Below are 13,947 nucleotides of genomic sequence, written 5' to 3'. Positions count from 1 at the left end.
TGTGTGAGTCGTGATTTTATGATTTTTGAGTCTTTTCAGGATTTTATGATATTTACCTGTCTCAAATAACCCCAGCATATTTTTAGTGGTAGAAATCACGTCTCTCCTCTGAACATTACAATTGACATTCGACTTCTTGCTTCTATTGGTAACCCTTTCTCCCCTGAAGATGTTAAAATTATCAGACCGCAGAGCTGTGCTTCATAAGACACATTGTAACAAAGATGGCAGGGAAAAAAGTACTTACAAGTCTCCTCAAAAACGACCATTCTTCTGTATAGATCATTCTTACATGACCCACCACGAGGGACTGACTAATGCTCCCCTAGCTCACCACAGCCGGTATTGACAGACCTTGAAGCCAGAGCTTTTCAATTAGACAAGGTCAAGGAGAATAAAGAGCATAGCTCTAAAGTGCAAGCTCACCTGCACATTTTCCCGGTAAAATTGTCCAAACAGAGACAAGAATTAGTGTCACTGATGCAGGTGGCCCCGCGTACACACTGTTGACCCTGGCAATTGTCGATCTCCACTCCGCAGTTCACGCCCAGGTATCCAGGCTCACAACTGCAGTGGTAGGCTGCCCCGCCATGAGAGTGGTTACCATGGATACCGGGGTTGGAGAAGCATTCCTCAGTGTTGAATTCACAGTGTGTCCCTGACCATCCCAAGGGGCAGGCGCAATGGTAGGAGCTGTAGATGTCTTCGCACTTTCCACCATGCAAACAGGGGTCAGAGGTGCAGGCACTGAGCTCCAAACAGCCAGTAACCACAGCATTTGCAGATATTTTGAGAAACTCTTCTTCGTGAGGCTTATTAGTGAAATCAGGGAAATTTTCATAATAAGGGAGATAAATGCCACTGATTTCTATTGTACTCAGACAGCCTCGGAAGCCATTCATATTGTCCAGAGTTCGGTGACCGACTTGAATGTCTGTATCAGCCTTCAAAAAGTTGAGGTTTCCGGTAGCAACTTCGCTGGTCACACTCGGTGTGTGGTTGCCCACTTCCATTTGCCACTTAGAGAACTGGGCCAATGGGTCTGTCATGGAAAGAGTCACTTGGTGCCATGTACCTTCATTTAGCGGCAGTAAACTCGTCAGATTCAGCATAGAGAAAGCGTTGCCACTTTGCAATTGGAATACTAATCTGGAGTCTCGAATGCCAATATGAAGAAATTCAGACTCTTTCTCTGCATGCAGTATTGCTACATTCGCATCCCTTGTCCTGAAACCGAATGTGACGTTGGTGAGCTCTCTGCTTATCTTCCCGTTGCTCCTGAATAATAGTCCATGGCTTTGTCCATTAAACACAGCACTTGTAACACCTTAAGAGAGAGAGTAATACCAATCAGCAAGTTTATTAAAACTATAATCTTGGCTTAATTACCTTTATCAAGAGTGCTAATCATCATGAATGGCCATTGTGCATATGATAAGCACTGTACTAGTTGCTTTTATATGATTTTTAATACAGATCCTTGGCCTGCAGGTGGTTATTATTATTATTACTACCACTCCATCCTATAGAAAAAGAAACTGAGACACCTCATCTAAGTTAGGGAACTTGTTCATGGCCAATGGCTAACAAAGCATAGAGTCAGATACCAAGCCTGCTTGACCTGATACCCAAGCCCAAGCTATGCATTTCTTTTCCATTGAAATCCTAGTATAGAAGCATGCTAATCTCTTTCACGCCCTCACAAATAAAACATAAAGCACTAACCCATTTGTACAGAGAGGAATCACAAATCAGATTCAGGGGACCAAGCATATTAACAGTAGAGTCTGTTACTGACTAAGCTGCTCAGGAAGCAAGCTGAAGCAGGTTTCCAAAATGAGGATTTGCTTCCCTAGAAAAACTCCCATCATGTGCCAATCTACCCACTATGTGCCTACACTCCAGTCACTGCCTGTGACTGGGGAAACACTCTGCAATCATAGCAATTGCTCTCACTTTAAGTTATGCAAGAACCTATGTAGGAGCCCCATACTTCGGGGCAATCATATTACATTTTCCATTACTGTGTGTTTCTCATTCTACAAGATCATTAATTCCCACCTGCTCTGTCATCAAATATCTCACTTTGTCTCAGCTGATGACCTTTTCCATATTTCCTTGGGAAAATGGCAAAAAGCACAACAGTCTAAGCCTACCACCAAATCTGGAGATGTAGCAACATCTGGATCCACTCGACCTTCCCTCCTGTTGCAATGGGGGAACTAGCATTTGCCCCACCAGAGGTCAACTGTTCCACTCATGCATTTGATTCTATTATCTCTTTCTCATTCATCATCATTTTTCTCTTCCCTTTTTGTTGTTTTCAATTAGAATACATTCAAGCATTTCAATAGGTAGCATATGACCAAGAACCAAGGGATATCACTGCTGATGTCAGATGGTTCTTAGTTGAAAGAGAGGAACCCAAAAGAGTCTTATTTGTGTTTAAGTGACTAGACAAAGGAATTTGACTGTGTGGCTCCTAGCAAACTATGGATGGCCTTGAGAAGAATGGGAATTCCAGAACACTTCACTGTGCTCACTTGGAACCTGTACATGGATCCTGAGGCAGCTATAGAAAGAGAACAAGCGAATCCTGCATACTTGAAAATCCTGTCCCCATATTCAATCAATCTGTGTGCTGAGTACATAATTAGCGAATTTGAATTATATGAAGAAGGCAGCATGAAAATTAGAGGAAGGCTTATTAACAATCTGTGATGTACAGATGACACAACTTTGCTTGCTGAAAATAAGGAAGACTTGAAGCATTTCCTGGTGAGAATAAAGGTGGCAGCCAGCCATCCAGAACAAGCCTCACAACTGGACTAATAGGTAACATAGTGATAAACAGAGATAAGATTGAAGTTATCAAGGATTGTGTCTTGTTTAGATCCAGAATCAATACAGCCATGAAAGCAGAATTGGAGAGCTCAAAGGACACAAGGTAAATCTGACAAGTCCTCTTTAAAGTGTTGAAGAGCCTGGATGTCACTTTTCAGCCCCCTCATATGCATATGAAAACTCAACATTGACTAAGGAAGACCAGAAGATAATTGATGCATTTGAATTACGGTGCTGTGGAAGGAAATGGAAAGCAGCTTAGGTTGCCGAAAGAATAAACGAATGTGTCTTGGAAGCAGTCTAGCCTTCCTTCACAGGGGCAAGGATAATGGAGACAGATTCCCATGTACTCTGGGCATGCTCTCAGGAGAGACAAACTCTGAAACCAAACTCATTGCCATCAAGTCAATGCTAACTCATAGTGACCCCCTGTGGGTTTCTGAGACTGTAATTGTTTACAGAAGTAGAAAATCCAGTCTCTCTCCCTCGGAGCTGCTGATGGTTTCAAACTGCTGACTATGCGGTTCGTAGCTCAAGGCATCCCCATTACACCACCAGGGCTCTCTCGTGCTTGATCAAGTAGAGGAGCAGCAAAAAGGAGCCCTGGACAAGAAGGATCGTCAGAGTGGCTAAAATGATGGGTTCCACAGAATGACAATTGTGAGTGTGGCACAGGACAAAGCGGTGTTCCAGCCTGCTGCACACAGCGTCTCTATGGCTTGATGGCACCTAACCACAATACCAACAACAAGAAGAACGCAGCGTCAGGATTGGGGGATGATTAATTAGCAAACTGCAATATACAGATGACTCAACCCTGCTTGCCAAAATCCACGAAGACCCGAAGCACTGACTGATCGAGGTGAAAAACTAGAATCTTCGGGTAGTGCTATACCTCAAGATACAGAAACAAATCCTCACAACTTCACTGTTAAGCAACATCATGGTAAACAGAGAAAAGATTGGAGTTGTCAAGGATTTGATTTTGGATCCAATCAGTGCCCGTGAAAGCATCGATTGGGAAATGAAGAGATGAATTGCTGTAGGCAGTTCTGCTACAAAGGACAGCTGTGAAGGGCTCCGAAGGAAAGTTTCACTTTGAGAGGAAAGTGCGCCGGACCCAAACCATGGCATTTTGCCTCCTATGTACAGGAAAGCTGGACTCTGCGTAAGCAAACATGGAGAAGCGTGGATGCCTTTGAAGTCAGGTGTGGGGGAGAATACAGAATATATTATGGACTTCCGGAAGAACAGCACATTTGTCTTGAAAGAAATATAATCAGAATAACTCCTTAGAAGTCATGTGGAGAGAAATGCCCTTGTGTACTTGGGACACGCTATCGGGACAGACCAGTCCCTGGCAAAGGTAAACGGTAAAGGAGCGGGTTAGCATAAAGGAGGGGACCTTCCGTGAGGCTGATTGACAAGGTGGCTGCAGCCATGGCGCCAACACAGCAATGACTGTGAAGATGACACGGGGTTAGGAAGTACTTCGTTAGGTTATCGTTATGTTGTCCAGTTGCAAAAAGGCAGACTCAACTAGATGCCACCCAGCAATAACATCAGAACATTCCTCATGTAGAACAAGCTCGCAGTGAACACTGACCAGACGAACGGGCTAGAAGACATCTCCATCTTTTTTATTCTCGAAATAGTTTTTAGAAACTGCTCAAAAAACTCAAAACCGAACTCAGGGTAACACGTGAGCTACGCTCTTCCGCGAACATGTTCTTCTAGGAGACCCAAGCTGCTCCATACATTCTACTTTGGGAAAACCCACAACACGGTCATAAGATCACATCAAACTGAAATTATTTTTTTTCTAATTTTATTTTATTTTTAATCATCTTATTGGGGGCTCTTAGAGCTCTTATAACAATCCATTCATCCATTGTGTCAAGCATAATTGTACATATGTTGTCATCATTCTTTTCAAAACGTTCTTTCTATTTGAGCCCCTGATACCAGCCCCTCATTTCTTCCCTCCCTCCCCCATCATCCCTCCCTCACAAACCCTTAATAATTTATAAATTATTATTATTTACATATTTTATACCAACCGCTGTCTCCCTGGACCCACATTTCTGTTGCTCATCACCCCTGGGTGGGGGTCAGTTATACCTCTATCATTGTGATCGGTTCCCTCTTTGTCCTCCCACCTTCCTACTACCTCATGCTATTGCTACTCCCATTACTGTTCCTGAGGGGTTTATCTGTCCTGCATTCCGAGCGTCGAGAGCCCTTACCTGTACCAATGAACTTGCTCTGGTCTAGCAGGGTTTTTAAGATAGAACTAGGTTCATGATAGGGGAGGGCAGAGAGGGGGGCAGGAAGCAATAAAGAACTACAGGGATGTTGTATATTTCCTCAGTGCTATACTGAATCTCGGAAGGGATGAGCCGGCCCCTGCAGCTGGCTCATCCCTTCCTTGTGACCCTTCTGTGAGGGGAAGTCCAATTGTCTACAGAAAATTCTAAATACAACAAAAGAGAATTTCATCATTCATACCTGAATATAAGGAAAAACGTACACGTCTTGTTGATTTAAATGTTTTACTCTCTTCATGAAGCTGAAGTAACATAATTGAAAATATATTACTGGGCTTTTTGGAGGGTCAGAGCCAGACTTGATACCTCCCTGTGTAGCAGCAACACGGTAATGGTGAGGACTCGTTATTCTTTTCTGGTGCACATGTGACCAGACGCCAAACTGCTGTGCTGTGTTGCTGAAGGCCATTCCACTGTGTTTAGAAATTCTGTTCTTTATTTGTCCTGAATGGATTCTAAATATTGAAAGCCCTTTGTCGAACCCTGTTGGAATGAAGGACTTATCATTCTACTTAAAGATTAATAATAAACTGTTGCTGTTAGTTCATATTAAGTCACTTCTGACTCATGGTGACCCCAGGTGTGCAGAGTGGAACTCCTCCAGAGTGCTTTTAAGGTTGTGGCCTTGTCTCTGAGGCCCCTCTTGGTGGGCTCAAGCAACTAAACGTGGTCACCAAAGCGGAGCACTTAACTGCTTTTGCCAACCGGGACTTAATAAACTGTGAAGTCTTTGAAACAAGTTCCAGAGGTAGAACAAGGCAAACATTCGTATTTAAAACCTTGTGTCATATTAGAAACTGTATTGTATTGTTGATGCCAGCTCACAATATATATTCAGTATTAGAAAAACAAATCTATGTGGAGTTACAGATGTGTTCTTCCATTTAAGAGTGGGGTGCACACACACAGAATCCAGGTCATATAAAACCCTCAGGAACCGAAATAGGAGTAGCAATCCCAGGAGGGTAGGAGGAAGGTAGCAGGAGGATAGGAGGAAGGGGGAACTGATCTCAATGATAGACGCATAATCCCCCCACACACCCCTTGTGCCCTGGGTGGGTGATGAACGACAGAAACATGGGTGAAGGGAGACAGTGGTTGGTGAAAGATATAAAAATAATAATTTATAATTAATCAAGGGGTCAGGAGGGTTGCGGGGGAGGGGGGAGGGAAAAAAGAGGAGCTGATACCAAGGGCTCAAATAGAAAGCAAATGTTTAGAAAATGATGATGGCAACATATGTACAAATGTTCTTGATACAACTAATGTATGGATTGTGATAAGAGCTATATGAGCCTCCAATAAAATGATCTTAAAAAAAAGAGTGGGGTGTATCCACACACATATATTTTCCAGTTTTAGCAAAGGACTTTTTTTTTTGCAGATCTTCAAAATAGCAAAATTCAGAAACTAGTCAGCCACTGTAAGAGCAGCTCCACATTCAAGCATTTTCGTCCCTTCCCTTCCTCCTGACGTGTGCCCTTCCCTGTGTGCAAGGCCTCAGGCACACGGCATGTGCTATGCTGCTCGCTTCTCGATGCACCTCCCGGAGAGTGCCTTTTTCCAATAGAAATTCACCACCATTGTTTTCTTACAGGAAAGTATTTAAAAGTCCCCTTCCCTCCTCTTCCCACTTCAGGCACCCCCTAGAAAAGTTTCTTCCCAGCTGTGGTCAAAATACTGAATACTGAAGCATATCCAGGTTACTGCCACCTTCTTGGGTTATATGCTTGGAGATTTACAAAAGGAATTGAACTTCAAGTTCTGTTGCTCCCCCACACGAGTAATTCTATAAAAAATATAAAAACTTTGTCAATACTTATTTAAAATGGGGTATTTGATCAAGAGAGCTAAAGACTTCAAAGTCCATGTATCATGGCATAATGCAGGTTTTCTCACCCTGACCCTTTCACAGGAGTCACCCAATTCACAACAGTAACAAAATTACAGTTATGAAGTAGCAAGAAAAATAATTTTATGGTTGGGGGTCAGCACCACATGAGGAACTGTCTTAAAGGGTCATGGCAGTAGGAAGGTTGAGAACCACTGAGCTAGATGATCACAAGCCCTGCAGAGTTCCAACGAGATCAGTCTCTCAAATACACAGCAGACTTAATACAACAGAATGATGGTGAAGGCAAGGAGAGTAACGAGAGTAACGACGCTATTTTCATTTAGTTACTAGAACAACTTAAAAACCTTGGCGATAATCACGGCAGCATGCTTTGGAACGTTTGCTGCAGGAAAACATGGTTGGCAGCAGGCTCCTCTGGCGGCTCACTGTGCTAAACAGGCAGCTCCAGCCTCAACTTCCCAGACAGACTCTGGCGGGGGAGGGGGAGGGAGTGGAGCAGACATATTTGTTGCCAGAAGGGATCTCTTTGATGAAGACTTTTTCTTTTTTAATTTTTATTAAAAGATAATTTTATTGGGGGCTCTTACAGCTCTAATAACAATCCATACATATCAAACATATTTGTACATACGTTGCCATCATTATTTTCCAAACATTTGCTAAACATTTCCTTTCTATTCAGCCCTTAGTATCAACTCCTCTTTTTTCTCTCCCCCTGCTTGTGACCCCTTGATAAATTATAAATTATTATTTTCATATCTTATGCCGACCACTGTCTCACTTCCCCCATGGTTTCTGTTTTTTATTGGGGGGGGGGAGCGTGGGCGTTTTTTCATCAGGGATGGGGTGGGTGGGAGTGGTGGTCATGTGTTGGTTATCTGTCAATCATGGCGACTGGTTCCCTCTTTCCCCCTTCCCCTCCCCACCTTCTCCCTACCCTCTTGGTATCACTACTCCCATCCCCATTCCTGGATTCCGTATGCCTAGCCTGAAGTGAAAGGCAGGACTGGAGTCATAATAGTGGGGGGTGTGGGTGGTCAAGGAACCAGAGGAATATTGTGTGTTTCATTGGTGCTATATTGCACTCTGCTTGACTCGTCCCCTCCTTGTGACCCTTCTGTGAAGGATGTCCCATTGTCTACAGATGGGTTTTGGGTTTCTGCTCAACAATATGGCTTTTTTTTGTTGTTTGTTTGGTTGGTTGTTTTGGGTCTTCTGATGCCTGTTACCTGATCTCGTCAACACCTCATGATTGCATAGGCTGGTGTGTTTCTTCCCTGTGGACTTGTTGCTTCTCTGCTAGATGGCCGCTCATTTAACTTCAAGCCTTTAAGACCCCAGACGCTCTATCTTTTGATAGCCGGACACCATCAGCTTTCATCATCACATTTGCTTATGCACCCATTTGTCTTCAGAGATTGTGCCGGGAGGGAGAGCATCACAGAACGCCAGGTTGTTAGAACAAAGTGTTCTTGTGTTGAGGGGGGGCATGAGCAGGGGCCTGTAAGATGAAGACTTCTTTAGGCAAGAGACTCTTGGCTGCTTATTTGGGGATGGTTGGAAGGATCATCATTTTGTCTGTCTTTCCATCAACTCGGGTGGCAACTTGCTTTTCTGCCATCTGCTGGAGAATCTTGTGAAAGTTCCTTCCAGTGGGAACCCAAGAAAGTATGGACAGCTTCAGTTTCTTATCAGGACCCAAAACAAACAGCACCCGAAACGCCACAAAACCTAAACTAAACTCACTGCCACGGAGATGGTTTCAACTCATTGCAACCCAGTAGGAGAGGTTCAAACCGCCCCTGTGGGTTTCGGGGACTATAATTCATTATGCGAGTAGAAAGCTTCCTCTAACTTCTGCGGAGCTGCCGGTGGTTTTGAACTGTGGACTTTGTGGTTATAGGGCCAAAGCTTAACCACACCAGCGTTCCCCTTTGAGCATTCATAGGCATGCCCTTTTTGTCCTTCTCGGCTGGGTCCAGCATGCACCAGAGGATGACAAGGTCCCGATGCTAATCGTGCACAAAGGGAAAAGGTCATTGTTCCTGGCTCTTCATCATGGTCCGCAGTGGTATCCTTGTCCACGCAAGATGGTCTTCAACGTTTTCTACTGAAAGGGCAATCAACTTAAATCCATCTCGGCAAATTCTGGTGCCAGATTTGCTGGTATGCCAGGTTACTGTGCATACTGGGGACTAGGCAGCGAGTGGGGGGAGGGCATCTGTGAGGGTGGGAGAAGAGAATGTCCCAGGAGTCCCCAGAAAGTCTTGCAAACAGATGCTGCCAGCCATGCAATTGGCCTCCAAGTTGGGGGCCTGGTCTCTAAGCAGCAGACTCCCACGCATGGCAGCACCAGAGACCCAGTGTGTGAGTTGGTGGAGCTATAACAGTCACTAGTGGGCTTGTTGTTGCAGTGAAGGTCTTTATTTCGTAATCATGAAACAAATTATTTTGGAAAGATTCTTCCAGAGAACTTCCCCATATGCATATAAAACATATTTCGCATACCATTTTATTATATGAAGAGGCTTCAATAACTTGTGGAAAATTGGAATTAAAAGATAGTAGACTTTGTGTTTCTCCCACAGTGTTTTTGGAGTCTCTCCATGTTAAGGAGTCTTGGTAGCTCAGCAGGTTGTGTTCAGCTATAAAAAGCGAAAGTTCAATGGTTCAAACTAACCGGTCTCTCTGCGGGGAAAGATGAAGCAGTTTGCTTCCATAGAGACTTACAACCTCACAAAGCCCATGGAATCCTTTGACTCTGTGCTGTAGAGTCACTGGGAGCCAGAGTCAGCTTGACAGCAGTGGGTTTGGGTTCTCATATATATTAAATATAGCAACATACACTACATTTCCTCTTTTCAGTTGTTGGGGTGGGACATTATTTCTAAGGAACCTACGTCAGCCTGTTCTCTAAGTTTAATTCCTTACATCAGAGCAATGTTTCCCAAGCTATTTTATGATATTTATGTATTATATGCAGATAATATACTTCACGTCCACAGCAGTCAAGTGAAAATACGGAGTTATTTTGAAGAAAAATAGGACGTTAATTTATTCACTTAACAGTTGTTTATTGAAACCCTATTATATGTTTGGCATCATTGATAGTGCTAATAGCAACAAGAGAAACAGGCTAGAAACTTTCCTTCTCTCAGGAAACACACTCTGGTGAGGAAAGGAATAATAAACAAACACATAGGAAACAAATATGGAGTCACGACAAAAGGCAAAAAGAAAAAGACGACGCCAGATTAGAGGACGTGAGCTGGCAACCTGTCAGAAGCGAGGGAGGTGAGCGGGAAGCTGTGCACGTGGCAGGTTGGAGCCTGGTCAGATGAGGCTAAGGAGGAAATGGAGAGAGACATCACACATGTTCTGAGGACCGCTTCTTCCACGGGCTTCACCATGAGCTGCAGTGGCGCAATGGGCTGGAGGCTTATGGAGAGAGAGGAGAAAGGACCGGGACCAGTTCTTCAAATAAGAAAATTGCGCCGCATATTTATATGTGAGTGAGTCAAAAAACTACTGCTATAAAACCATAGAAATCTTATTAAACAAAGAATATAAAACTGTGAAGCTATTTTTTATTCTCTCAACATATCCTCCATTTGGTCTAGGTACTTCTGAAGGTAGTGTTTTTACGTCTCTAACACTACTAAGAATTCTGAGCTTTTTGATTCATGCCATATACAAATGCCAGCTTGGGAATCCTCAAGGGACTCGACTCAGGCTCCTTTGAAATGTTCTTTGAGTTAGGGAATTGTCCTGTGGATGTTAGGGCTCTAGGGGAATTAGCAGGGGTACATAGGCCTGTTGGGAAAATCTCCTTGGCTCGACATTCCTGGGCTTTTCCTCATCAATACAGTTATCAGTTTTCTGAACACTTCTTTCTAATAAGCACACCTGCAGGTCCTAGAAAATGTATCGAGTCCACCTTTGGGATCACCTATCACAGTAACCATAATTTCTGGACTAATCTCATTATCTAGATTTCACCTTCCCTGATAGGCTTGAAGACACCCTAAGGAGACCGAGCGCTTGCCTGGAGCCATCTAGGGATCGCAGAGGCACGTGGAAACACAGATTTGGAAATAAGCACGGGCAGGTGGGACGTGGAGCCCTTGTAGTGGTCTTTGGATTTTCCCTAGTGCGCTTATGAGACAGGCCGATGCTGACGAGTGGTAAAAAAAATCAGGAGCAAATCTTTGGAAAAGGAAAAGTGGTTAGCATTCATTGCACACCTAGATTGGATTCTGGGCTAGTTGAAGCAGAAGCGCATGGCAGAATATGCGTGTGGCTCTCCTGACTCTTCACAATAGTCACACCTTGTGACAGTGCTGCTCCCTCCGCTGGCATCTGGGAAATTGGCTTCTGTTGCATCTAAGATGCATGAGAGAACATTCTAGATTGGGCGGATAGAATTTCCAGTTTTCAGCTGGCTCATTCAGACTCACGGTGCTTCATAGACTTCTCATATGACTGAATTTCCTAGATATCTTTCTTCCAAGACATTGTTATCTTCATTTTACAGATGAAGATGCCTTAGAAGCTGGAAGCTAAGTGAATTGCTTACGTTAATAGCACAGCTGTTCAGAATCCCTAACAAAAAGGAGAGTAGTCGATTGTTACTTGGTTAATTATTTCTTTAGAAATCAGCTTTACATGATTAAGTATCCAAGTTTGGCTGCAGCTTCATGGCCTCCTCTGTTCCCCCTGATATCCAACGGCAGGATGAGGTGAGACACCTATGTAGTTCATCTAACACTCCTACTAGGGGAAAGAGCCACTGTTTTCTACAATCAATGGTTTGGCCTGTAAGCTTTTTCTGCAGCAGCCAAAATGCCCAACTAAATTAGATGAATGATAAATGTGAACTCTACCTATTTTCAAATCCTTGACTAGACACTAGGCTTTGGAAGGACAAAGGCTGAGTTCAGACCACCGAACTTCCTCCCAGGCTTTGTCCTCTGTGCTTGGGGAGCAGGAACAGGGGAAATCTTCCCATGTGGAGTAGCAAACGCCTCCTTTGTGACAGGGGCTGGACTGGGTAAAAGAGAAATCAGAGGCATAAAACTCGCTGGAAACTATATGGAACTACTGATGGCAAAATATTTCTAAATGACAATTTCCTTCATCTTTACATTTTATAAACAAGTAGACAAGTAAAAATCACTGCTACAATTTCCAACTCATTTCTAAAAGTGAGATGGGAGAGGGGGGAAGGTAAGAGTGTGAGCAAGTGAGAGAATGTATAAAATTAATGTGTTACTCTAACATAAGGAGAATTTTGAAAGTATTAACATTTTTCTTCATAATTTACAAATTACTAGGCACTCTAACAAGCATCGATTATCATTTAAGTATACAAAGAGGTATTAGGATTTTTGTTTATACAATTGAGGAAGCTAACAGCCTTCTAGTTCCTTAAGATTTTATAAATATAAATAATGAAGCTTCCTGTGGTAGCGACAATTTCATATCAACTTGATAAATAAGAATAGAGGTGGAGTCTAGCCTGTCAATCAGGTCACTGTCGGATGATGCTTCCTTGTGGGGATGGCCTTCCCATAAAAATTCTGGGAACTTCCTTTATTTTGATCTGGAGGTTGGCTGCAATCTCTCTCTGCTTCACATTCCTGTTGACAAGCCACATGGAGCCATGCTCAGGGCAGTCAGAGCCCAGAGATACGTCCTTGGCATTGGATCCACAATACTTTGCACCCACCAGTCAATGATCTTCCTGCATTTTGCATCATTGCATGTGAGTCTGAAGAGTGATTTATGAACTAGTACCGGACTTATGGGCTAACATCAGACTTATGGACTTGATTTGGACTGGGTTGTGATGTTTTCTTCATATGCAATTACTCTTTGATATAAAGCTCTCTCTTACACATATGTGAATGTCTCTGGATTTGTTCCTCTAGTCGACACAGACTAACACGCTTGGTACCTAGATCCACTGAGTCCTAATTCAGGGACAACCTTAAATCTCTCCATGATTCAGAGACATACTATTCTATTTGAATTCTCACAAGGTGGCTCACAAGTTTTCATTCAAAATATAAAATTTGTGAAGAAATTTCTGAAAGCGTAGTCTGTGTATATCTTGCTACACTATTTTCGATATGATTCACATCAATATATAAACATGTCTAAAACTTTAGTTACTCTAATTGCAAATAATTAAATGGAGGATGATAATAATATCTACTTCACAGAGTTAACTGAATTACATACTTTCAAACAATACTACACATTGGAAGTAGTCCTATAATAATATTATGTTGCTCTACTTTATAAATCTAGAAATAAGAATAGTACATGGAAATAGATGTCTCATGGATATAAATATATTTTACCTTGAAAGGCCAAGCTGCCTGATTCACATATTTAAGCAAGATTTGGAAGAGAATACTAAATATGTAAAATAAAACGTGAACTCTGAAAAATATATTTCAGATGGCTTCAAATCCAACTTAACCTAAGAATGTTATCTCTCCGTCCCCCACCCACCCCTCCCCCTACCCACCAGTTTTCTTAATAGAAGTAGCAAAGCATAACATTTGGACATTTAAGATAAAGTTAATGGTGTCTTCCTAAAGGTGTTAACTCTGTTGGATATCTGGTCTGTCAGTAAAGGTCTAAGAAAATAAAATATCATGACTTCTTAAGTATTGTATTATAACTCAGTAGCTGAATATGTCTTGTTTGGGTAAAGGGACCATGATGCTAAAATGTCAAGACATTCACAATGGAATGAAGCACTGCCCTGTCTTGCATTACCCATGATTGGTTGTGGATTGTACTGTTATGACCCATAAGGTTTTCATTGACTGATTTTTTGGGAATTGCAATAAGCATAAATTAAAAATTAGATACTAGAGATTGTGAGCCACAAACAAACAAACAAACAGT

The 13,947-nt window shown here is 42.6% G+C and overlaps 1 protein-coding gene across 1 annotated transcript in view; it reads right to left on the bottom strand.

The window, feature by feature from the left end:
- Window positions 1–13,947, bottom strand: part of CRB1 (crumbs cell polarity complex component 1) — a 218,993-nt gene that overhangs the window by 48,421 nt on the left and 156,625 nt on the right. Inside the window, 4 exon segments of the mRNA XM_075541873.1 lie at window positions 428–1,327; window positions 2,588–2,596; window positions 11,026–11,038; window positions 11,929–12,072. Coding sequence (XP_075397988.1) covers window positions 428–1,327; window positions 2,588–2,596; window positions 11,026–11,038; window positions 11,929–12,072 — 1,066 coding nt within the window.

Source organism: Tenrec ecaudatus, chromosome 1 (assembly GCF_050624435.1).
Source record: "Tenrec ecaudatus isolate mTenEca1 chromosome 1, mTenEca1.hap1, whole genome shotgun sequence".
NCBI lineage: Eukaryota > Metazoa > Chordata > Mammalia > Afrosoricida > Tenrecidae > Tenrec > Tenrec ecaudatus.
Note: the sequence above shows the minus strand (reverse complement) of the source record. Positions and strands in the feature narration are given on the sequence as shown.